We start from the raw sequence: 27187 nt of genomic DNA, 5'->3' as shown, positions 1-27187 counted from the left end.
ATTTAATGATTATTTCATCTCATGCCTTCTCACCAGTGCAACTGTTCAAGACCTGCATGGTAAATGCAACTCAAATCATCTGAGACTTTATCACACAGACGACAAAAGCTCCAGTATTTTCTGTTGTTTTCATACTTTTTAAAATAGTTTTCAAAGGTTTTAAAACCTTTTTACTGCCATTAAAATGCATCTTGCTCCTTCTTTAAAAATAAATCTTAACTTACAACATTTAATTATGTCCAGAGGAACATACTCATTTATTTACCTTTTTATTTTGACATTTTATTTCCACAGATATAAACAACTTGTGGATAATAATAATAATTTCAAATAAACTTCACAAGAGATGAACAGCAAGGATTGGTCAAACAAGACTGGAAAAAGTCATCTTCCCAAATTCAACCTCAGCAGAATGCAGAGACAAAGAGAATCACGTATATAATTTAAAGACCATCAATATGGAGGGATTTTATACTTGAGCACAGATAAATGTGTATTTAATAAAGCCCATCAAGCAGGATTCAGAGTTCTTCAAATGTAGAAAGATGAATGATACAGTTAAATTATTCCATCTGACACTTCAACTAAAGTTTGTCTTTGAGTTTCCAGATGAAGTTTCTGCTCTTTAGTAACAGAGAGGAAGATGCTGTTCTGACCTCAGCTTCCTCTTTCTTCTTCTTGTTGAATTTAAAAAGCTACTTTCATCTTTCACAAACCAGCTTCCTCTCTCAGGAGGAAAAAAATTCACAAGTATGGTGTAAGATGTGCTTCCTGCTGCTTCAGCTAGATAAACCATCTTCAACTTAGATATTATTAAGCACACCATGAAACCACATGATTGATGCTGATAATGTTCAGAGAAAGATCTGACTTCCCTTTTGCAGAGTGAAAGTTTTTCATGAGAATTTTTGCAAGTGTTTACCACACATTAAGAAATGTTTAGTACATGTTGTAATTCCTGCCTCTGTCACCTTATCATTATGGTGAGGGGTCTATATTTCCCCTAAAAGCAAAGACAAATATTTTCATTATGATTCTTGTCTGAGAGGCGAGAGTGGAACATGCAGGAAGTTAACAGACACATAAATCCACATTATACCAGGATTTGTTGGAATTAAGAGCAAATCTGACTGCATAAGCAACAATCAAAGCTAACAAACATATAATTTAAGTGAAAATGATGAAGAGTTGGATACTCTAAACTCTAAAAGCTTCTCACTCATAAGGACTGTATGAGTGAAAAATCCAATCCTTTTTTAATCCAAACCATGTTTGACAAACCACCAAAAAGATTTTAAAAAAAAGACTAAAATGTTTTGGTGCTGTTAAGTATGTAGCTGTAATTTCCTACATTTATCTACTTCTTCTTATTTCACATTTACACACACACACACACACTCACACATACACACAAACCGTTGTGTTACTGACTCTTTTACAGGTGAACATTCATCAACACTTTATCCTCCAAAACACATCAGATGGAGTCAGAGAGGACTTCTGGTAACATTTTATGGAGCTTACAACTCTGTCTAAGACTCTACTATGAAGGTCATTTATTTGGCCTTTGCAACTGAAAACCAAATGATTTGAATGACAGAATAAAACAGTAAAACCGTCTTAATTTGAATTATCTGCACACACAAAGACTCATTTGGACTCTAAATAAGACGAGCCTTTCACAGCAATAAGATCATTTGGAGTACACTAAGAAATGTGATTTGCATTTGTCAGTATCACCTTTTATAATAGTTCAGATAACACTGTTATCCTTTGCTGTAATTTACATATTGAAGTGCTGCTAAATTCCCAGTAATATAGTCTAAACCATTGTTACAGTTCACTACTGTAATATAATGGTGATTACAGTAACTCACTGTTGGAGCAATTATATTATTATATCATTATTAACACCTTCTGGATTTGTATAGTTTACATTCAAAAGTAAAATATTTATATTTTCATTTACAGTGTATTACTGTAAATTGCAATGCATTATGGGATCTCTTTTTATAAACAGTGTTGTTTTTACTGTTAAAGACTAGTAAAAGTGAAAAGACTTGAGGACTTGTAGTCTGTGCCTGGTAGAAACACTCGATCCCAGCATCAGAGGTTTGATTTTAATATGGACCGTGACTCATCATCTGGTCATCATTGTACATACAGCACATTCCCCTCATGGGATCAGACCGATCAATAAGTATTTAGTCAAAGTATTTACTCTTCTAATATTTTACGGACTCAGTATTGTTGATACAATATTATATTTATAAGGAAGTGTTGAATGCAGTCATATTTAGCCCCGGAGCCGTTGCTACACGACAACTAGTCTTTAAAACCAGGAACCATCATGCAGGGTTTTATCAACCAGGCACAGTGGGCAACTGTCCTGAGGCCCCAGACCCCCAGGGCCCCTAAAAGAGAAGAACCTGGATGCAGACAAGATGGCGGACATCAACCAGCATTGTCATCTGTATACAGGAGGTCATGTGACATCAGCGGCGAAGTGTTCTACTTTGTCTTTATACTCATTAGACAGTGGACGTTGGGAGGGAAAATGTTGTTCAAATATTTATATGTATATGTGTGTGAACTTGTGAAAAGTTAAAAATGCTTAGTGACAGTCATAGAAACCATGTTTGTGTGTCTGAACAGTTTGTTCCTGTGTGAAAGAGAATAAAGAACATCTGATCATGCTGAAGCAGATCCTTCCATGTCTGTTTGGGTATAATCAGCATATAGTAGTGACAACTATTCCTAGAGGTTGGTGTGAAACAGATAAAGGAGGATTCACCCCACTCTTCAGGGCTCCGTCCTCTGCAGCAGCTTGTATGTCAGTATCAGTGTGAGTGAGCTGCTCTGAGCATTAAAGAAAGTGTGACAATACTGTGTTGAGAAACTGTTTCTTTCTTCATTTAAGTCAAGTGCAAGAGGTGGATTGCCACACCAACGTACTGAACGTTCTGACTTTATGGAGTTTAAATGTATAAGATCAAATCATCTGCATATAATTAAACATTTCCATGTTCATGATATTTAAATGAACCTTTCTGGAGATCCATGGCTCCATAGCTGCTACAAATATTACTGGTGAAACTGGGAATCCCTGCCTTTAGCCACAGCTGAGAGGGAAATATGAGGAATACATGTTATTGATGTTGAATATAATATAGGTTTACAATTTCTTCTTCTTTTCACAAAATAAGTAAAACCCAGAAACTCATCATGCTAAATTAATTTAGCACAATGACTTGGCATGATGATTTTTTTTGTGGACCCGCCCCTTCTCAAACCAAATTTACATCCTTGTATGTGTGTGTGTGTGTGTGTGTGTGTGTGTGTGTGTGTGTGTGTGTGTGTGTGTGTGTGTGTGTATAAAAAGATGATCATGAGTCCTGTAGAAACATTAAGGACCTGTTGTCCAACCAAACCTTTTGACTCAGCGCTTCACTTACTGCTCAACTTCACATCAGACTGGTGAGTTGATCTTCCATCATCATCATCATCATCATCATCATCATCATCATGCTTTTTTTAATGTTTTAATGTTTGTTTGAACAGTTATTGTAGCAAAGTTTTCTATATATGTGTAATACAGCAGGCAGCAGACTGCAGGCTGTTGTACATGTCAGACTTCTTCATGTGTGCATGTTAACATTGTAGAGCTGCAGAGATGAAGGCTCACCTGCTGATCTTTGCTGCAGTACTTCTGGTCCCTTGCTGGACGATGCCTGCGGGTCAATGGAAGGTGAGTACCATATTCTGAAAAAAGATCAAATTACACATTGAGGGACATTTACTTTCTTGTTTGACTCCATGGAGTCAGGTTGATTCTTGGCTCAGTACCAGTGAGTGACTGGTGGTTGCGACCCAGTCTCCAGTTCAGAACCCCATTATGTTCCAAACACAAAAAATGCTGTAATACTGGACCTCTACTCTAAATGCTTTCATAAATCATTAGCAATAAAAAAGATTAAAATACTTTGTTATATCTTATTTTTTTCTGGACGGAGAATCTGACCATGAGAAACTAACTAATAGTAAAAATGACAAAAAATTTCTTAAGAGAAATCTTAATTTTTCATGAATATTAACTCATTGCATATATATTTTGTATTATTTTAACAAACATTCATTCTCATATTTACTTTAAACACAGTTTAAACACCAATTATGTACTTTAGCAATATGATCAGTAGATTAAAATTATTATGCTTCCTCCTCGCCTCACAGTCGGCCATACTGGCTGAAAAAGAGGGTGTGGCTCTACTGCAGTCCACTGTACATGATGTGGAACACTGTGATTGGCTTCTAGACATCCAGACAAATAAGTTTGTGGAATCAGATGACAGTAATCATAGATCTAGAAAAGTTCAGTCCGCTGGACTGGTCGGGGGATCTGAACGGGTTAACCAGTTAAACAGCTGGTGACCTCAGAATTTGTTGTAAACAGCAAAGAGTTTCATTATAATGAAACACAAAATGCAGATTTTTAATCAAGTTTAAACAGATGAATTCCTCATAAGTCAGTTTTCTTCTTTCACTATATTCCAAACATGGGTCTGTAATAAAGAGCATGTAGACAGTGTGTGAATCCAGATGTGTTTTTAAGAAATAGACTGATTGGTCCATCTATCACCCATCAGGCCCTCACAGCTGTGAGGTAAAATAGTGTTTATCCAACCTTTTATCTACCACTGCACCGCCGGGTTAATGAGTGAAGCTACGTGTGTGTATCTGACTGCAGTGGAAGGTCAGAGGTCAGAGGAGTTTTGTGTGTGTTCAGGTTAGTGAAATATGCTGGTTTCAGTTTAATATGAATAAACTTTCTTGTGTATTAAACAGAGACTGTGATCTTTCTCTGACCTGAACCAAGAGCTGCCAGAGTCTGAACACAAGCAAACGTTTCATACTGCTGGAGTTACTACCAGCAGATATTAGACTGAAGATCAAACTAATGAAACACGTCAGTCAACGTTTTCTCATCACGTCGACAGAAAACATCATTCAGACTGCATTACGTTTCCTTCAACCTGTATTTACTGTTGCAGTTTATATAAGTGTCATTTCTAGAAGTTGGTTTGAATAAATCATAAAAGCTTTGTTGTGTAACATTAGCTGTTCCTTCCTCCTTCTGCCCTCCAGGCACCCAGCTCCATTCCACTGAACATGGTTCCTGATGCTGTTGATGACATGTACTATGGCTGCACCGAGAAAATGGAGAGGAGGGTCCAGAAAGAATATTTCAGAAAAGAGTTTGTGGGAACATTTAAAATTGCCTGGGAAAATGCAGAAAAATGTTCAAACAAATACTCACAGGATCTCACCAAAAACCAGCGGCAGGCAATCTGTGTCTATACATCCAACGACATTTATGCAGAATTCAATAATGCAGTCCGGACTGGTAGGAGCATCTATGGCAGCTTCTTCCGATTCCATTCTTTACATTTCTGGCTTACTACTGCCATGCAAAAGCTGAATAAAAAATATCGCTGTTACGATACTTATCGAAGAACCAGGGCCGCATATACTGGCAAAGTTAACGACATAATTAGGTTTGGTACGTTTGCCTCCAGCTCTTTCAGAACAGACCTTAAACAGTTCGGTAGCAAGACCTGCTTTCAAATTATGACCTGTTTTGGAGCTTATGTGAAGCATTATTCAAATTATCCAAATGAGGAAGAGGTGCTTATTCCCCCCTATGAAACATTCAAGATAACCAACATTATTACAGGTCGGGGTAAATTTCCAGCTCTGAGTGATTGTGAGAAGGTCTTTACTTTGAAGAGTTCAGTAACTAGGAGTAACCTAAACTGCAAAGCTGCATACAGATTATGGGGCGGAGTTTTCTCCAACTGATGGAGAGTTGTAATGGAGTATTTTTACTTTGCTGTATTGGTACTTTTACTGCAGTAAAGGATCTAAGTACTTCTTCCATAGTTGGTTCATGTGGAGCAGCTTTAATGTCACATGTGAAATGTTAGAAATCAGGTGTGAAAACATCAGTTTCACATGTGACATCACATTTGATGCTTTCACATACAAACATTATGAAATGCACACTCTCAAATTAATTTGTGCACATTTGTATTTAGGATATGTGTAATTACAAAATATAACATGTTTCCTTTTTTCTGTTTTATTTGATCATTTTTCAAGAGAGGTGGTTTGAGGGAAATTATTTTTTAATTTGTTTATTTAGTTTTACTCTCTTGTCAGTATCACCCAAACAACAAGAAAAATGACACTGTCACTAATAAAAATGTACAAATCTTAAGTGAATCTCACTGAAAATATTATTATAGAACAGTTAAAGGTTGTAAAAAAATATAGTTTTTCTTACACACAAATACAGCAGAACAATGTCAGAAATTAAACTGTTTTAACAACAACAAATAAACAAACACAAACAGTCAGAAACTCATTCAGTCATGTTGATGTTGATGGAAAGTTTCCAGCAGCTGTTTGACGTCCTGCAGACTGACTGCAGCAGCTCAGACGCATCAGATGGAAATAAAAGGCTTCATGATGTAAACTGTGAGATTATTTTTCTGTTCTGTATGTTTTCATCATCTCCTCCCAACAAACACAAACTGCTCCTGTTTGTTTTCTAAGAATGAGCTGAAAGCCGTTTCCTGACATGTAAATTCAACAAGATATTAGAGAAACATCATATTAACATGTGAAGTTCAGTATAATAATGTTGTTTGGATGTTTAAGCACAGACTATTGTGGGATTACACATGAGACAAAAAACGTGAAATTACACTTCTTATTTAATTTTATTAGTCTTTATTTCTGTGTTTCAACTCTTTGGAGATCAGTTTCATTTTGGTTCATTTGAGACTTTCTTTGCATCCTCTTGCAAGTTTTGTCTTTGTTTAGCATGTTTGTATTCTTGTTATCAGCACAAACTCAGCTATAAGTACAACTCATTATTTTGTCAATTTAACAAGGTATAAAGCCACCAAGAACCCAAACGACAAGAAAAAGTACACCGTCGCTAATAAAAATGTACAAATCTTAAGTGATAATCACTGAATATATTATTATACAACAGTTAAAGGTTGTAAAAAACAACAGTTTTACTGTTCTTACAAACAAATACATCAGAAAAGTAAAAATAACTTAAATAAATGTAGTGCAGTAAAAAGTATAAAGTATTATTAAAATGTGTGTACTCAGGTTAAGTACAAGTACCTGATGATTGTAGTAAAGTACAGTACTTGAGTAAATGGACCAGTGGAAATAAAGAAAACAAGATGACGGTTTGATGTTTTACTTCAACACTGAATCTAATCCAGCTGCTGCAGCAGTTTTACAACCTACTTTTAGATTAGAAGAGGTTCATAAAATGTCAAAGCTTCCTGTTTCACAGCTGATATTTATGTAAATTTATTGGAGTTGTGTCCATGTCACAGGTTTGAACCCAGCTTGTCTCCCTGTGAGACTTAAACACACTATTGATGCAGCAGCACCACCTGCTGTCCAAACCAACAAACTACCTGCTGCTGTCCACAAGAATACATTACAACCACAATCAATATTTCATTCACTAACACATGAAATATTATCCAGGGTAGAGCTGCTAACGGTTGTGTTTTTAACATTTTACAATAAGTTACCAAAGAAAAAGGAAATTACAAATCAAGGACGACCTGATAATTGATGAATTATTAATAAGTACTTCCTGTATAACTGTGAATGAAGGAATATACACTCAGCGAGCACTTTATTAGGAACACCACACTAATACTGGGCAGGGTCTCCCTTTGCTCCCAAAACAACCTCAATTCTCGGTTGCAGGATTCCACCAGATGTTGGAAACATTCCTTTGAGATTCTGGTCCTTGTCGACATGATCGCATCTCATCATTTCTGCAGATTTGTCAGCTGCACATTCATGCTGCGAATCTCCTGTTCTACCACATCCCAAAGCTGCTCTACTGGGTTCAGATCTGGTGACTGGGGAGGCCACTGAAGTACACTGGACTCATTGCTATGTTCATGAAACCAGTTTGAGACATTTTAGCTTTGTGACAAGGTGCGTTATCATGCTGGAAGGAATAAAGAAAACACAGACAATCTGAAGTTAGTAAATTTCCTGGAAAGAGGCAAGTACTTTATCACTAATTTATAGGTCAAATAAAGACAGTATTAGAAAAACTTCTAAAAAAAAGTTCTAAAAAACTGAAAACAGATTTGTGTATCAGAACTTTGTTTTTTCTTCTTTCCTCTCCCATTAATCATCTCACCACCCCTCAGATTTATCTGCTGACCCTTTGGAGGGGCCCGACCCCTAGGTTGGGAACCACTGGACTAAACTAGCTAACTGTATATAAAGTAGTGTAAACTAGCTCCACCTCCAGCAGCTACAACAGTAACATGCTGCTCTAACACTGATGCTTCACTATTAATAATCTAATGATGTCATATATAATAATATATCAGTCAGAGGGACCAAACCACTACTTTTACTGCAATACTTTAACTACATCAAGCTCATAATACTTATGTACTTTTACTGCAATACTTTAACTACATCAAGCTCATAATACTTATGTACTTTTACTGCAGGAGGATTTTTCATGCAGGACTTTTACTCATAATGGAGTATTTGTACATTGCTGTATTGGTACTTTTACTGCAGTAAAGGTCAGAGTTCTTCTTGCACTGCTGGTAAAATCAACTAAAAACCAAATCTATAGACAGACTTTCAATGAGTTCAACCCCCAAACACACATATATGTGGTCTGTGTGTGCGTGTGTGTGTTTTCCAGAAATAACTCAGCCTTCAGTGTAGGAGGGGGTGGGGGGGGGGGGGGGGGGGGGGTGGGGGGGGGGGGGGGGGGTGCTGACCTCCTACAGAGCAGCAGAGTTTCAGTTCAAACTTCAAGTGAAAAGAATCTCTGAACTTCTTCCAGTTTCTTTGGAGAAAAACAAAAAGCAGAGAAGAAGAGCCGGCGGGTCCAGGTCTGACTGATCCGGTTCAAACGGAAATCTGACTTCTTCTGTGGCTCTTTAGTTTTTCTTCTTCTGCTCTTGTTGGATTTAAGTGGAAGCAGATGGTCTGCCTGCCAGACTGGCTGCCTGTTTTTAACTCCTCTCTGACGCCACCAGACTTCTCGCGTTTTCCTCGAGTTTTAACGTCTGAAGTTTGAACAGGAAACACTCGGTTGTAACTTTGTGTAAAAGGATCTTTTTCGGCTTTTTTTCATGAGACGGAGCCGTTACGTTTCCAGCTTTACTGTGAGGTTTCATCAGCTGACAGGACGGCGGTAGTTTCTGGCACAGACGCGGATGAAGACGGTGTGTTGCGCACTTTGTATTTTGAGGATAATCGGAGAAACGAAGGAGAAAAGTTTTCCTTTGAAGTGTCAGATGTGTCTGTTTAAAGCCGCATGATCCCACCGAGGAGCAGAGGAGATGCAGTTCGCCTGCTCTGAAGCGAACTCTTCTCCTTCGCCGCGCGTCTGGGAAACGACCCGTCGCGCGCACAGCGTCCGGTTCAAAGGTACAGCTGATTAAATTTAGTTTGTTGCTGCTGAAACTGTTTTGGAATCAAAACACGAGTTTACACCGTCTGGACTCTGGTGGATCCACTGATAGATCCATTAACACAGTTAATCAATAGGCCCACGTTTATCCGTTAATAAACTGTCTAACACTTATGAGAGAAGTTGATTCGGGAGCCTATCAGGAGGCAGCAGTGAGGAGATGAAGATGATGAAGGTGATGAAGATGAGGAGGAATGTAAAGTGATGCGGTGCCTCCGGGCTTCAGCCGGGATGCTGCTCCGCCGCCGGTGCTGCTCCGGGCCGCTGCTGCTGCTGCTGGGGGCGGCGGTGACCCTGATGGTGGCCCGGACCCGGCTCCGGTCCGGACACCAGCAGCCCGCCGCCGCCGCCGCTGCCGCCGCGGAGGATGATGATGATGAAGACGTCCGCAGCAGGAAGCCGTCAGATGGAGTCCTGATGGAGGAAACCAGGAAGTTCATCACACACCTGCAGACTTTACAGAAAGAGACTCAGGTGAGTGTGTGTGTGTGTGTGTGTGTGTGTGTGTGTGTGTGTGTGTGTGTGTGTGTGTGTGTGTTGGTAAAGTTGACCTTTCACCTTAGAAACAGTGTTTGTCCAAAGCTGTTTATCAGCTGAGGAAGACTGTGAGATGTAGTTGAAAGCTCTGGGGAAAGCTATTCAGTGGGCTTTGAGCTAAGTTTCTATTTTTGGTCAAAATAGACAAACTTTCTACTTCCGTGACGGGAAACACGTGACCTGCCGAACCTCGTTTGAGATTAGAGTATTTTAAGGTTCAGTTTGTAAACTCTGCACAAGCCAATAATTAAAATTATATTATGATTAATGTCAGTTTGTTTCTCATTTTACAGAAACTCAACATCCTCAAACCTGATTTAACAACGAGGAAGTTTAAACTGTCAAAACAACAAAAACAACTTTTCACAAACTTTCTAACAGCTCGTTACTGAATATTAGAGAGAAAACTATATCAGGTCATTAATTAATTAGTTTGGCTGTTGGAAACATTTCTTTGAACACATCATGACATCATACTTTTTCAGATTCTGTAATTTATTATAATGTTATTCTATTTTAATAAAACACTCACATTTACTAAACACATTCATGTGCAGCAGGAAATAATATCACCAAACTTCACTCAGAGTTCATTTTAAAACAGAATCAGTGTAAATATAATGTTCATTTCAATCAAACAACCGATTTTAACACGTCCAACAGCCTGAAACCTTCTGAAACTGCAGCATCATTATAAAGTTAGTTGGAAAAAGACCTTTGAACACATCATGAGATAATATTTATAATATATAATTATAAAGGTATTTCATTTCAATAAAATAATCACATAAAGGCCTATTTAACTTTTTAACAGCCCAAATAAATTCATGTTACTGAGTAAAGGATCAAGTCACCAAACATCACTCACTGATTAACTTAAAGTAAATATAAATATTTATATTATAATATTTGTTTACTTCAATAAAACAAACAACATTTCTAAAAACCTGATACATTCATTTCACCAAAGTAACAACAGAAGTATCATGAGCTAATATATATCTTATTTAAACATAATTAAGATATTATTTCTATCAAACATGAAGGTGAGGTTGGAAACTAGCAGGCGAAACTTCACTCAAACCATTTTAAAATGTGTTTGTCTTCGTACTGACATCACAGGCGAACACCTTTTCAAACATCTGTGGATTAACGTTTGGCATAAAAATACTTAATTAACAAAGTATTATTTAAATAAAACAGTCATATTTAACATTCATGTTTGGGGGGAAACTATCAAACCTCACTGACTTTATCAACATTAGTTTGAGTTGCAGGATCACGTCACATTATTTCAGACTCTTTTAGTGTAAATATAATGAATCTAATTTAACTTTCTAACAGCCTGAAAGCTGCCAGACTCCATTTAAACACCGGACGCTTTAAGACTCGTCTGGTTATTGGTTGTGAGCTCGGCGTCTTTAAATCGACAGATGTTTGAACGGAGTTCTGTATGAACAGAAGAAGGAAGCAGCTCCTGCTGGCAGCCATTGTTGCAGTATTTTTAGATTATGAGAGGATCAGCGGCGGCTCAGCGGCGGCCTGCACGAGGTGTTGTTTTACCGCTCCTGTGACCTGACTGACAGCTGCAACAACCAATCGGATTCAGACATGCTGACTATGCGTGCTGAGTATTTTAAGTGGCTCCTGGTGCTTCGTGTCTCCTGATATAAATATTAGTGCCACACACACACACACACACACACACACAGGAGGTTGTTTATTAGTGTGAATAATGAAAGAATTCTTTATTTATTCTTCTTCTACTTTCAGTTACAGAAACCATTCAGATATGAAAACATTCAGCTGCAACAACTCAACATTTATTCTGTTACTTTTCTTCTTTCTATCGTATTCCAGTGATTTTATTTGATCACTGGAAGTATTGAAATGTATGATGGGAAGTCTGTGGGAGGTGCTGCAGTGTTCATGCTTGATGTTCAGGAGACATTAAAACATGAGACCAACAGCGCCACGAACCCTGCAGCCAATCACAACAATATATGAAGAGGATGTAGCTTGGATGAAGCCGATTGGACTGATATAGGCCACGCCCACCATTTTGGATTTTTAGATAAACATGTTTTTTGCTTCTGTCGGCAGATATTTCATCTAATCTTCACCAAACTTGGTACAAACCATACTTATAGTTTGTTTTTAGGCATCACTTTTACCATTTGTCTGTAATTGGTATTATCAGATTAGATTCTTTGTTGTCAACAATGTCGGCATGGACTGCTCTCTCACTGGTTTTTTTAGCACTGCAAGTAACTAATTGATTTTCTTTATCATCTGCTGATTATTTTTTCAGTTAATCAATGAATCGCTTCAGTTTGAAACTCAAGGATATTCATGTACGACACCGAAAACCATCAAATCTTCACATTTTAGTCATTTTTCCTGAAAAAAAATGACTAACCTGATTATTTGATTAGCTAAGTGGCTGCAGCTGTTCTTCTCTCAGACCGCAGCAGCTTGTTTCAAACTGTTTTATTGAAGCTTGTTGTTGTTCAGTCAGCTGTTCAGCTGTCTGGTTTCTCCCAGCTGTAAATCAATCAGACTGATCAGATCCTCAAAAACATCCTCGTCGGTTCATCATCCAGCCTGCAGAGGATCATAAAAACATTTTCAGTTCTTTCTGTCATCACCTGCTGATCTTCTTCATGAGTTTATTTACAGAGACAATAATAAATGTTTACAGCTTAACAACATGCTGATGATGAGATGATCTTCAGGTAGAGTTACACTGATGTCAGCACGTTTCATACATGATCAGATGTATGATATGTAGAGCTTATTAAACAGAGACTGTGATCTTTCTCTGACCTTAACCGAGTCTGAACACAACCACAAACACTCTCAGGCCAAGTCAGTTTTATTTATATAGCAGACAGACAGACACCAGAAGTTATCTCAGGGCTGTTTCCACATAGAGCAGGTCTGAACTGAACTCTTTAATCTACAGAGACCCAACGTTCCTCCGTCAGCAGCAGGAAAACCTCCCCTTTAACAAGAAGAAACCTCCAGCAGAACCAGACTCTAGGTGGCGCCGTCTGCCTCGACGGGTTGGGAGACACAGACAATCACAGCAACAACAATAATAATAGAAACATGACTAATAATAATAATAATATCATGGGCGTCCCCACAGCAACGGTCCATGGAAGCACGCCGTCCATAACAAGGGTAACTAAGTTAGTAACAAGCATTAATGGTACATGAATGCATACAGATGGAGAGGAGGAGGAGGAGAGAGGAGCTCAGTGCATCATGGGAAGTCCCCCGGCGGTCTAGGCCTATAGCAGCATAACTAAGGTCAGCCTTAACTATAAGCTTTATAGTTTAAGATACGATGGTGTCTGATCGTTTCATACTGCTGCAGTTCCTTCTAGCAGATATTTTGGTGGAAAAACAACAACTAGGTATTTTGTCTTATTTTGTCAGTATCCATATTTTTGCAACTTAAATACATCAATTAACAACATTTTCTCATCATGCGGGAGAGAAAACGTGACTCAGCAGCGTTACGTTTCTAACAAAACATATCTGCTGTTGCAGTTTAGTCAAATATGAACGTAATTCCTGGGAGACATGAGTCAGGTTTCCATTCAAATGTCGCACGAAGAAATTTAATAAAATCGATAAAATGACTGTTTAGTGAACATTTATATATAACAGTTGGTGCTGATTCTGCTGTCGACTGCAGTAAAGCAGAAACAGAAGAAGAAGCAATGAACAGAGAGACAGTGAGAGCTGAAGCCATGGAAACGTGACATCACATCCTGTTTTGTGTCAGTTATACAGACACGTACTGAACGCCGCCCAGAGAAACGTCTGCCGCCATGTTTTGGTCTCTCCAGCGAGGCAGGAAGCTTCAGAGACGTTTAAGTCACATGTTTTCCTGCATGACATCATTTATCCACTAAATCTGTTTCATTCTGCTTTTATCCAAACGTCAACTTTCACACCAAAGCCAAGCAGAAAAACTTTTTATGTGATATTTTGACTTTTTTCCAGCTTTTCCACTCACGTTTATTTTTATGCACAAACTAAAACAAAAGCATAGAGAAGGTGGAAGGAAAACATCACAGTTTGGGTTAAAAGGAGACCTTCGTCGTCATGGTTACAACAATGATGTTAGGGGACGATCGTGGTCGTAAACAGGAAGTGAACAGTTAAACTGATGTTTTGTAATAACATCACCTGACTTCCTGCTTTGCTCCGTCATCATTACTGCGACCACCAGAGGGCGCCGTCACTGTGTAGATTTTGATGTTTTGGTGCTGAAATGACTGATTCTGTTGGTTTTTCTCTGGACAGACTCCACCTGCCCGATGTCAGCCGACAGCTCACTGACAGGTCATGTGATCAGTGTGTTCCAGGTCATGTGATCAGTGTGTTATGTGTTGGATGTGTGTGTGATGACTCGGTTCATCAGTCTGTGGTATGAGAGCTCGTTATTCTGTGTTTGTGGACAGAGTTCAGCTTCCTGCTGCTGTCACAGTTCCTACTCTGCACACGGACCCTGAACACATCGACACTCCCTCCGTCTAAACTTCATCTGAAGATAAATGAAGCTTCATCAGTCTCAGTCGGTTTATTCACACTGACGTCCTCGTCAGCCGGCCGTGATGTGATCCAGTTCTTCAGACGTTTTCTCTCAGCTTCTCTTCTGCTGAGCTGCAAACACTGTATTTATGTGTTTCAGCTGCGAGTTGCTGCTGTCAGGATCTCACATTTACTTCTCGTCTGTCTCAGAAACACAGCAGATAAACTCAGACTGAACATGTTCACACAGAGGCTGGAGAAGATCCGACAAGACCAGCTGAAGACCAAAACTCTCAAAATATTAGAGTCTAAAAACACAAGAAACACAAAAATACTCCAGATATCAAATCTGCAAAGAAAAAATCCCTTCAAAGTTTTGTCTGAGCGTCTTTAGTAGTAAAAGCTGGACAACATCAGCAGACTGACGTCGGCTCTGCCTGAAAAAGTTAAAACCAGGTTCAACTTTTGCCACAAAGCAACGTGATGTCACCCAGCCAGTCGGCCAATCACGTACATGCAAACGCAGATTCCTGGTGGATGACTTTGCAACGTGAACACTGTGTTTGAATGAAAGATAAAACAGTTGCTGCTGTGAAATCTTTCTTGTTGTAAAGTCTGGATAAATGGCGTCAGGATCCTGCTAAGACGGGACCGAGATTATGAGCTCGCATGCGAACGACATGCCGGCGGCGTCGACAGAGAGGTCCAGCGTGACATCAGAGCTGCCAAACTGAAAACTGAAATAAAGACAAAGTGGAGCAAACATTTAAAGAACATGGCAGCAGCCGAGCATCGCTCCGTCATCACCTCAGTTCATTCTACAGCAGAACCGAGACAGACAGATAGATGCAACCATCTCCGAACCGTCTCCAAGCCGGCAGCGTGGTCCTCCAGCTCTGGAGACACTTCACAGTTATTCCCACACAGAAGAAGACCACTATCAGGCCCTAAACGACCGCAGGCCTGTGGCCCTCACCTCTGTTGTGATGAAGAATTTGGAGAGGCTCATCGAAAACCATCAAGGCAACAGACTCACAGATGGATCCGCTCCAGTTTGCATATGACGCAGGCAGAGGAGTGTTCATTATTCACCCGACACCCTGCAGCCACACGGTCCTGCTGCTTCCACCTAGATGAACCTTCTCTCCCTACAACCTCTCAGCCCTGCTCCTCATCCTCTACACTGATGACTGCAGGTCCACCAGACACAGTCCTCCTCACAGCACCTCAGCTCAGCTCTTCATCAGTTTGTGGAGTGACGTCTCCCGCCTGGAGCTGAATGTGAACAAGACCGAGGAGCTGGTAGTGACCTTCTCCAACAGACATCACCACAATCCACAGGAAGCCCGTAGAGATTGTTGAGGAGTATAAATACCCGGACATGAAGGAGATCCTCACAACGTTTTACTGCTCCTTCACTGAGAGCGTCACAACATTCTCCTTCACCTGCTGGTTCCAGTCAAAGACTCCCTGCGAGACCAGCAGGTCAGCTGGCAGGACCCTCCAGGACCCTCCAGGACCCTCCAGGACCCCCCACTGGTCCCCTCAGGACGCCAGCGTCACTGCCCAGGCTGCAGGACACAGAGGTGACCTTTAACCCCAAGACTGTTCAGCTCCTCAACTCTCAGCCACCCATCAACACACTGTGTTATACTTTCATTGCACTAATATTATCACCATTATTATCATCATGTGTGCAGCTTATTTCTGCTTCTTCCTGCATCGTGTTGCTTGTTGACTATAAGTTTCCCTTCAGGGACAAATAAAGTGAACAAACACTCTTCTGTTGACACATCAGAGTTCAGTTTGATTATAAGGAAGAAATGAAGTTTGCAGATCTACTGGTGGGTAAAAAAAGTTCACTATAAATGTGTGTTTGTGATCTTCAGCAGTTTGTAGAATAAAACCAGTCTTTGTGTTCGTCTGGGACTCGCTGAGTTTTCTGACTGAGAGAAGAAACAAAGACTGAAGTCAGAAAAACAGAAAGTCTGCCAACAATCTGCAGCTCTGAGCTGAAAAACAGACAGAAACTAAATATAACAAGAAGAACTGAACGACAAGTAAAGTTGAGTTCAGATAAATTCTTCTTCGGTTTGTTTTTACTGCAGTTTGACTTTCTTCTTCTGTGGTTTTAAACAAGCTGCAGTCTTTAACAGACTGACCCAGTTTCATGTTTCATGTCTCCTGTCAGCAGTTTCTTTAAAGGGTCAGTTCACTCAAACCTTAAACCGTCATCAACAGTTTAAACATCATTCAGACGTCACCTGTGATAAACATGTTCAGTGTTTACATGTTTACATGTTTATTACATCTAACAAAGACAAACACAAACATCCAGCTGTAAACATCAGTTAACTTCACACCACTGAGATATAATAACTATAACTAATATAATGAATATGAATCAAATCTACAGGAAACAAAGTTCACATTGAAGGAGTTTTAATGATTTAAAGTGTTTTTAGAACTCTGCTGAGACATATTAATAAAACATGAGGTTCATTATTATTATATATATATTATTATATTAAAGCTATAATATGTAATTATTCCATATTAAAATGTCTAAAAACAACTAGACCTGTGTTATATATGTTGTTGTGTATTTTCAAACTCAGAGAAATCTGTAATTTAATCAAAGTAACGGACCGTTTCATTTGGTCGCCTGTCGATGGCGTCATACCTCCTCTACCAAAGAGTAAACACGCACCAGATTCATACGGCGGCGCTGTGTTTGTCCGCTACAATGGCGTCTACCAAAGAGTAACTTACACACATACAAGATAATACATCGGCGTTGTGGTTGTTCCACACAAACTGTTATAAATGGACTTTTATTCAGTTTTAAGACACATTTTCATGATAAATTTAGGTGGTTTTTAACTTTATCTTTTAGCCGGAAGAAGGATTTTAGTCATTGGACGTCTGGATCTTAAGTTATCAGAGAAATAAACTGGACAAACGTTAGCAGCAGCTCGGCTAACAGCCCCTCCAGGAAGTCCGGTGGTCGCCAAACATCGTCAGAGAAATATTGATTTTTTAGGTGAAACAGTTTTATTCAGTGTTTTTACCTGTAATCTGCGGGTCCGTTTGTTCTGGAGAGGAGGAGACCTCTGCAGGTAAAAACATCCTGAATGATGAACACTGGAGTAATCCTATCCCAGTGAAGCTGCTTATTTAACAACAAAGACAACAACTCCCATGATCCCTTGCTACTTCACACCGTCATCACACTCCGTCTTTTGTTATTGTTTTGATTGAGACGCCTAGCGGCTGAAATTACATGTTGTGCGTTTAAACTTTTTGTTCCGTTTCAACATGGTTCCAGTGATACACACTTTGTGTTTTGATTTAGAGCTGCAACGATTGGTCGATTGATTAGTTACCAATTATTAAATTAACCAACGTGAGTCATTTTCTAAGAATAAAAAGTCCAGATTCTCTGATTCAGCTTCTTAAATGTGAATATTTTCTGGTTTCTTTAGTCTTTATGACAGTAAACTGAATATATTTGTGGACAAAACAAAACCTTTTAGGACGTCATCTTTGACTTTGAGAAACATTGATCAGCATTTCATTTATGACAAACAATTAATGGAGAAAATAATCAAATAATTGTTAGTTGCAGCTTTAAATTGATTTATTGACCAAACTGAAACTAGAGAAACACTGAACAATAAAATACTAATAATATAAACATCAGTTTATTGCAGTAAAATGTTCTAGATGATTGATTATCAGTTCTGATGAACATTATTGATGACAGGATGTTTGTCTCCTCAGATCCAGTCGTGGTCTCGGCGGCGGCGGGTCGTGGTTCTGACGGGTCGGCACGTCGTCAGCGACACCGAGGTCCAGCTGTACCAGAGAGTCCTGCAGCAGCTGGACTACGAGGTCCAGATGTCCAGATACGCAGAGACCAGCAGCTTCCTGCGAACAAACCACGGTAACAAACAGCAGAAGAAGAAGAAGGCGGAGGTCAGGAGGTCAACGTGGAGGCTGAAACATCACAACACTCTGAAAGATAAATGTTTGAGCAGATGTTGCCTCACTGACATGTGACCAGCAGTTACACATCTGGTATCTTTCATTAAACCACTGAGTCATGTCAACAATCACAAACATAATGAAGCTGAAGCTGAAAATACATAAAACATATAAACACATAAACACATAAACACACATAAACACATATACACACATATACACACATATACACACATATACACACATATACACACATATACACACATATACACACATACACACACATACACACACATATTCACATATACACACATAAACACACACATATACACACATACACACACATACACACACATATTCACATATACACACACATATACACACATACACACATACACACATATACACACACATATTCACATATACACACATAAACACACACATATACACACATACAGACATACACACATATACACACATACACACATACACACACATACACACACATATTCACATATACACACATATACACACACATATACACACATACAGACATACACACATATACACACACATATTCACATATACACACACATATACACACATATACACACACATAAACACACATACACACATACACACACATATTCACATATACACACACATATGCACACATACAGACATACACACATATACACACATACACACATATTCACATATACACACATATATACACACATATACACATATACACATATTCACATATACACACATACAGACATATACACATATACACATATACACATATACACATATACACACATACAGACATATACACATATACACATATACACATATACACACATATACACATATACACATATACACATATACACATATACACACATATATACACACATATACACATATACACATATACACATATACACACATATACACATATACACACATATACACATACACACATATACACACATATACACACATATACACATATACACACATATACACACATATACACATACACACATATACACACATATACACATACACACATATACACACATATACACACATATACACACATATACACACATATACACACATATAAACACATATAAACACATATACACACATATACACACATATACACACATATAAACACACAGAGAATATCTCCACTAACATAAATATTTACACACATGTCATATATATAAACACAGTGTTTAAACAGACGCTTCAAACACACTGACGAGGTGTTTTAATGACCAACAGGAAATACTCTACTGTGTGTGTGTGCGCGTGTGTGTGTGTGTGCGTGTGTGTGTGTGTGTGTGTGTGTGTGTGCGTGTGTGTTTGTGCATGTGCGTGTCTGTGTGTGCGTGTGTGTGTGTGTGTGCGCTGCAGGGTGGAGATTTCCTCTGAGAGCAGCCGAGGAAGAAAACGGAAAAACTCATTTTGAAGCTGTAGAAAGTTTACAGATTATAGGTCTTAAAGAGACAGGAGCTGTTTCAGACAGAGGCTGAACTGAGGGGCTGCATAAAGGACCAGTAGAAGATAAATAAGGAGTTTTTAACTGGAAATCATGCAAAGATATTCCAGTAGAGCCCCAGAATATAAATATAAATATAGAGCTGGAACTGTCCTCTGGCTGTGTGTCGGGTGATTGACAGCTGCATCTGCCTGTCCTGAGCAGGTAAACAGATGAAGGCAGGCAGAGTTTTACAGCTTCATAAATCACAGAGAGGAAGAACAGCTGCTCATCAGAGAGAACAGGGAACATCCAGGAATTAGACTGAACCAGGAGCTGCTTTCATTCATCTAGTTTATACGAGTCTACGTATAGATTCAGACAGTATATCTGCTGTACAACTGTGTGTATTTATACTGTTTATACACACTGTGTGTCGGAGCCTCAGCCAAAGAACACACCCGAACATTTCCTGTGAATCCACAATCACTACCACATGTTACCACACACACACACACACACGCACACACACACACACACACACACACACACACACACACACACACACACACACACACCCTCCTGCTTCCTGTTTAAACGTTCAGATCCTCTCAGCTTTAAAAACAAACCTCACATGTTCAGACGAGAAGCAGCACAGAAACTCAACATTTCCTTTGTTTTTTACTCTCGTTTTGTTTCTCAGACAAACTGTAACTGTTTATTTTAACAAGTAAAATCTCCCTAAAAACCTTTAAAAGTTCCAAAAAACACAAAAGTCAAGTTTCATAAATAAAAACAGTCTGTTTTTGAACGAAGGTGTAAATTTGGAGATTCATCCCAGATTTGGGGTAAATTAGTAAATAAATTAAATTATATATTAAGATATATTCAGGTTTGTTTTTAATGTTTTATCTGCATGATTTGAAGAGTTTTAAAGAGGTAAAAATTCCTGTAAAACTCCTTTAAATTGCACAACAGCTGAAACTAAAAACTGAACGCTGCTTCTCCAGGTTTAGTTTGGACTCTGGGGACAGAAAGCAGACCTGATCCAGACCTGATCCAGATCACCTGAGAGGTCTGGATGGTTCAGAAACCATTCAGTACTTTATAAACCAACAGCAGACAGGAAGTCAGTGTAAAGATCTGAGAACTGGACTGATATGATCCACTTTCTTGGTCTTAGTGACTCAAGCAGCAGCGTCTGGATCAGCTGCAGCTGTCTGATGGATTTTTTAGGGAGACCTGTGAAGACGGCGTCACAGTAGTCGAGTCTACTGAAGATAAATGCAGGACCAGTTTCTCCAAATCCTGCTGAGACATAAATCCTTTAATCCTTGATATATTCTTCAGGTGATAGTCGGCTGTAACTTTGTAATTGTCTTAATGTGGATGTTGAAGTTCAGGTCCATGACGACGCCAAGATTTCTGGTTTTTAACATTATCGATTGAAGCTGAGTGCTGACTTTTAAACGTTCTCCAAAAACAATGACTTCAGTTTTATCTGAAGTAAAATTCTGGTAAAAATAGAAAGTTCTGTCACATCCAATCATTGGTTTGTTCAGTGCTCTTACTCAGTGCTTGTACTGGACCAGAGTCCCCTGGTGATACGGTTACGTAAATGTGTGTGTCATCTGCATAACTGTGGTAACATATTTTATTGTTTTCCATAATCTGAGCCAGTGGGAGCATTTAGATGTTGAACAGAAGAGGCCCCAGAATGGAGCCTTGGGGCAAATTAGTAATAATTTGTGTAATTAATGGAAGTAATTAATGGGTTATTATATATTAAAGGGTTTTCATTGGGTTATGTTTACAGTTTGAGAGGTTAAATCTCTTAAAACACCAGAAAGCAATTCTTTAATTTTCACCTCTGTTGAAACATTACTTACAGAGATAATCCATTAAAATAAAACATAAACCTACAAACTTTAATTACATCAGTAAAGGTGAAAGTTCAGAGTTTGACCACAGATTTACTTTATGGATTAAAGATTAAAAAAAAAACTCAAAATTAGCTCAACAACGTGAAAGCATCCCTGAATTTCCACCTTTATTAAAAAATGAAGGCTTTTTAAAACATTAAGAGTTTTTAGCCCTTAAAAGACCTTAAAGTGTGCAGATAATCATTTAAAACCTCTTAATATATTATAAACCGTCAATTGTCACCTTAAAGTCAAATTCATTTAATTGAAGGATCAATTATTGGGAATTTAAGGTAAAATTTTAAGGGATTCAGATGTTTAATCAGATCATTTATAAATAAATTTCAACCAATCAGGATCAGTCAGAGCGTCTCTAGCGTCCTCTTAGGTGTGACTTCCTGTCTGTTTCCATGGTTACAGGTGTGAGTGGGTGGAGCCTGCTGCTGTGTCTGAGCAGCTCGGAGAGAAGCTGTCTGAGGAGAGTCTCCTTCTCTCACCTGCAGCATCAGCAGAGGGTGAGACACCTGCACAGCTGCTGCAGCCAATCACAGACTGACTGAGGGTCACCTGAGCTCACCTGTGTGTGTATGTGTGTGTGTGTGTGTGTGTGTGTGTCCTCAGGTGAACTTGTTACCTGGTCTGATGGAGGCCTTCTCTGACGCAGGTTCTGGTCTCTGTCAGCTCTTCACTCACCTGTCAGGTGAGTCTGAATGTTTCCAGCATATTATTAGAGCTCTAATCTTCTTCTTCTTCTTCTTCTTCTTCTTCTTCTTCTACACTTAAGTGTTCACGCAGCAAAAACCATGACAGCAAAAGTCACCAAAATTGGCAGGTGGGTTGCAAATTCCAGCCAATACTGAGGCACATAAAATGACACTTACTGACCTCAAGGTGGCACTGTAATAATCATCTTCATTATCTTGAACGGTTTACAGTCAAAACTCTTTCATCATTTTAATCTCTCAATTCATATTAATGCATCTTCCCTCCGATGGTCTAAAAATGTCAACTTTTGCAATGTTTTGCAATCTGCTTGGACCTCGATCATTGCTGCTTGCAGATATATTTTATCATCATTAGGGACCGAGCCCAAAGGGCAGAGGACTACTGTAAAACAATAGTTCTTACCTAAAGACGAGGACTCTATTGTTTTTCATGTGTTTGTTTGTTTCTTTCTTTCTTTATTATTATGGGACATCAGACTTAAATTTGACCCCTTAAACATGCTCAAAAATTCACCAAATTTGGCACACACATCAGTTCTGGTGAAAAATTTGATAAAATGTAAAAATAAACCCCCAAAGTGCCAAAATGTGCTCTCTAGCGCCACCTATGTAACTAAAATGGCCGCTACGGCCCGCAGGAATGTCGTAGAGAGATCAAACCAAAACTCAATTATTCGTCTCATCAAGACCTACAAATCATACACTGACACCCCTGACCTAAATCCAACAGGAAGTCCACAATCAGACTTTCAAAATAAGACTTTGCCCCAACTTTGGCTCCCGAACAAACACCATCTCCTCCGAGGGTGTTAATGGTATCTGCCTCAAACTTTAATACATGACTTATGACACTGTGCTGAAAAAAAGTTGTTAAAAACTTTGTAATAACTCGAACGGTTTAGATCTAGTAAGCCCTGAAAGTTGCAGTGCCACATCACCCTTACAATGTAAACCAATGAGGAGGCAATCTATGGGCATGAACTTTGTGTCAAACAGAGGCTTCTGACGTCTAAACTATAAGTCTGACCACTTTCAAACCTGTATCAATGGATTCGCAATGAAATTTCCTACTAAAATATGCTTTTTAATGTAAGATTTGGCCAAAGTCATGGGATTTATGAGGAGATTTCACAAGAAGCGTACTCTAAAATCCTCCTCTCCAACTGCTCCTGGTGATGTCACTCCCTCAGTGCTGTGAAACATTCCGCAATACACACTCATTATAAAATCACAGGAGGAGCAAGAAAAGACTTTAAAACTCACACTCTAATATCTCAAAAACAATAAAAGATAGAAAAAACATGTCAATTCAAGACTTGTAGGTCAAAGTCTCGTGACTCATTTAAAGTTCAAATGAAGTTTGTATCTAAAACTATGTGGAAGCAGTAAATGTTCAAAAAGGTGTGGGTTCACTCACACTCTCCATTCAAATATATGAGTATTTTTCTGTGTCCAGCTGCAGTTACTTATTGTCTCCACACACCTGACAGTACACATGTCAATCAAACTTTAACCAGGTCATGTGGGTTAAAAGTCTTTACTTTTCTAAAAATAGAGTTGATGAAAATTAGGAAAATAATTTGTTTTACACACAAACTCATCAAGAGTTTTCAATTCACTAACTGAAGTTCAAGTGAATGGGCCCAAAACTTGCATGATTTTGATGACACAGGTGTGAGCGAGACAGACATGTCTCACCCTGCAGAAAATTCTCATCCTGTCAATTGATCTTTCAAAATAAAAGCACACCACACTTGTAAGAAATGATGTAGACGACTCATCATGTCAGACTCGTCTCATATTTTCATTTTATTAATAAAGTTTCTTTAATAGAAATAAATTAAGGTAATTAGAGAACAAACATCCACTTCATGTTGGATTAGTTGGATCAATAAACAGATCATATTATCACATTAGAGGCAAAAAGCAAATACTAAATACATTCATACATATATGTACACATGAATATATATAAACATAACAAGATGAAAGTTTACACTGAACACATGAATCAGCTCATCAGTCAGATGTCACATGTTTCTGTCTGTCAGGATCTGAATTACCCATGAGGCCACACGCCTGTGGATCGACCAATCACAAGCTAGAGTTTCCTCACGAGTCAACGGGATCCAACAGGTGTGTATCGGGTGTGTATCGGGTGTGTATCAGGTGTGTATCAGGTGTGTATCGGGTGTGTATCGGGTGTGTATCGGGTGTGTATCAGGTGTGTGTCGGGTGTGTATCAGGTGTGTATCGGGTGTGTATCAGGTGTGTATCAGGTGTGTATCAGGTGTGTATCAGGTGTGTATCGGGTGTGTATCGGGTATGTGTCGGGTGTGTATCGGGTGTGTATTGTCACCTATCAGATCGTTGTTTTACTTCACTCTGACAGTCAGTCACCTGTCGGAGCCCCGCCTCTTGGCCTGGTTGCCATGGTGAATGTTTACGTGCTGGTGACCTCACTGAGACCGCTGACTTCCTTCCTGCATGACATCAGCATAGTGACGACCAATCAGGAGCAGAGGGGCCGGCCCACTCAGGTAACCCACCTGTCCATCATCTCAAATCTTTGTTTTTAATATATTTTCTCCACATTCTGTATGTTATTATTGATGTTTCTTATTTGTTAATGTGTGATGCTGCCCCCTGTTGGTTAACCTCTCCCGTCTGTGTGATGCTTCCCCCTGCTGGTTAACCCTCTCGTGTCTGTGTGATGCTGCCCCCTGCTGGTTAACCCTCTCCCGTCTGTGTGATGCTGCCCCCTGCTGGTTAACCTCTCCCGTCTGTGTGATGCTGCCCCCTGCTGGTTAACCTCTCCCGTCTGTGTGATGCTGCCCCCTGCTGGTTAACCCTCTCCCGTCTGTGTGATGCTGCCCCCTGCTGGTTAACCCTCTCCCGTCTGTGTGATGCTGCCTCCTGCTGGTTAACCTCTCCCGTCTGTGTGATGCTGCCTCCTGCTGGTTAACCCTCTCCTGTCTGTGTGATGCTGCCCCCTGCTGGTTAACCCTCTCGTGTCTGTGTGATGCTGCCCCCTGCTGGTTAACCCTCTCCTGTCTGTGTGATGCTGCCCCCTGCTGGTTAACCCTCTCGTGTCTGTGTGATGCTGCCCCCTGCTGGTTGACCTCTCCCGTCTGTGTGATGCTGCCCCCTGCTGGTTGACCTCTCCCGTCTGTGTGATGCTGCCTCCTGCTGGTTAACCTCTCCCGTCTGTGTGATGCTGCCTCCTGCTGGTTAACCCTCTCCTGTCTGTGTGATGCTGCCTCCTGCTGGTTAACCCTCTCCTGTCTGTGTGATGCTGCCCCCTGCTGGTTAACCCTCTCGTGTCTGTGTGATGCTGCCCCCTGCTGGTTAACCTCTCCCGTCTGTGTGATGCTGCCTCCTGCTGGTTAACCCTCTCCTGTCTGTGTGATGCTGCCCCCTGCTGGTTAACCCTCTCCTGTCTGTGTGATGCTGCCCCCTGCTGGTTAACCCTCTCGTGTCTGTGTGAAGCTGCCTCCTGTTGGTTAACCCTCTCCCGTCTGTGTGATGCTGCCTCCTGCTGGTTAACCCTCTCGTGTCTGTGTGAAGCTGCCTCCTGTTGGTTAACCCTCTCCCGTCTGTGTGATGCTGCCTCCTGCTGGTTAACCCTCTCGTGTCTGTGTGATGCTGCCCCCTGCTGGTTAACCCTCTCGTGTCTGTGTGATGCTGCCCCCTGCTGGTTAACCCTCTACTCTCCTCTCAGCTCAGGAACTTCCTTCTGCACCAGCTTGGACAAACAGCCTCCCATGATGCTTTGGGGCAGGTGAAGCAGGCAATAGGTGAGGTGCTGCAAGCTGCAGCGTCAACCAATCAGAGGGAGGAAACGCTGAACAGGTAAAAATCCCTGAACAGACTCTTCATGTCTGACTGAATCATAAAAACATAATTCTGAAAGAATATTTTAACCTGTTCCCAACGGAAATACTTTTTAAAATATAAGTACATTATAGTATAAATATTTCCAAAGTATAGGTATACTAGTATATAATAGCAGTTATAGTATATTAGCATAAATGTTTCTAAAGTTTGAATATAGAATTAAGTGTCTGTATGCTGAAACAAGACTGAATGTTACAGTTTCTGCCTGTTTTTAAACTCACTCTGCTGAATTTTAATCACTCTCAAACATCCTCATATTTAATTTTTTCTGTGTTTTCTGTCTCTTTTTAAATTTTTTGTTTGTTTGTTTTGTTGTGACTTTTTGTCTTTTTACCTTCTTAAAAAATGTGTTTGAATTAGATTTGTTGTATTAATGAAATGTTGACTAAACGTTTGTGTGGAAAATAATGGAAACAATAAATCAGTTTGTTGCAGTTAAGCAGAAAAAAATGAAACTTGATTTAATGATAAAATAGCTGAATTGATAATGACGCAGTTTGAAATCTTCTCACTTTTCTCAGTC

General features: G+C 39.6%; 2 protein-coding genes across 3 annotated transcripts in view; both read left to right on the top strand.

The window, feature by feature from the left end:
• Positions 1–3371: 3371 nt before the first annotated feature.
• On the top strand, positions 3372–6382 carry LOC122974823 (NAD(P)(+)--arginine ADP-ribosyltransferase 2-like). Its single transcript, XM_044342808.1, has 3 exons — positions 3372–3477; positions 3664–3748; positions 5146–6382. The coding sequence occupies exons 2-3, from the start codon at positions 3674–3676 to the stop codon at positions 5857–5859; spliced, it is 789 nt and encodes a 262-aa protein (XP_044198743.1). The 5' UTR covers positions 3372–3477; positions 3664–3673; the 3' UTR covers positions 5860–6382.
• Positions 6383–8903: 2521 nt separating this feature from the next.
• cped1 (cadherin-like and PC-esterase domain containing 1) overlaps positions 8904–27187 on the top strand; it is a 49063-nt gene continuing 30779 nt past the window's right edge. For both annotated transcript variants that reach the window (XM_044342805.1, XM_044342806.1), the window contains exons 1-7: positions 8904–10030; positions 18425–18587; positions 22463–22557; positions 22664–22742; positions 24819–24903; positions 25160–25307; positions 26489–26619. In XM_044342805.1, the coding sequence (XP_044198740.1) occupies positions 9761–10030; positions 18425–18587; positions 22463–22557; positions 22664–22742; positions 24819–24903; positions 25160–25307; positions 26489–26619 (971 nt within the window). In that variant the 5' untranslated portion in view covers positions 8904–9760. The remainder of the gene's footprint in view (positions 10031–18424; positions 18588–22462; positions 22558–22663; positions 22743–24818; positions 24904–25159; positions 25308–26488; positions 26620–27187) is intronic.

This window comes from Thunnus albacares, chromosome 23 (assembly GCF_914725855.1).
Source record: "Thunnus albacares chromosome 23, fThuAlb1.1, whole genome shotgun sequence".
Lineage (NCBI taxonomy): Eukaryota > Metazoa > Chordata > Actinopteri > Scombriformes > Scombridae > Thunnus > Thunnus albacares.
Note: the sequence above shows the minus strand (reverse complement) of the source record. Positions and strands in the feature narration are given on the sequence as shown.

Bases quoted from the DNA above. Each gene is read 5' to 3' on its own strand.
- LOC122974823 (XM_044342808.1), top strand. From the start codon at position 3,674: ATGAAGGCTCACCTGCTGATCTTTGCTGCAGTACTTCTGGTCCCTTGC. The intron at 3,749-5,145 runs GTGAGTACCATA...TCTGCCCTCCAG, and splicing joins TGCCTGCGGGTCAATGGAAG to GCACCCAGCTCCATTCCACT.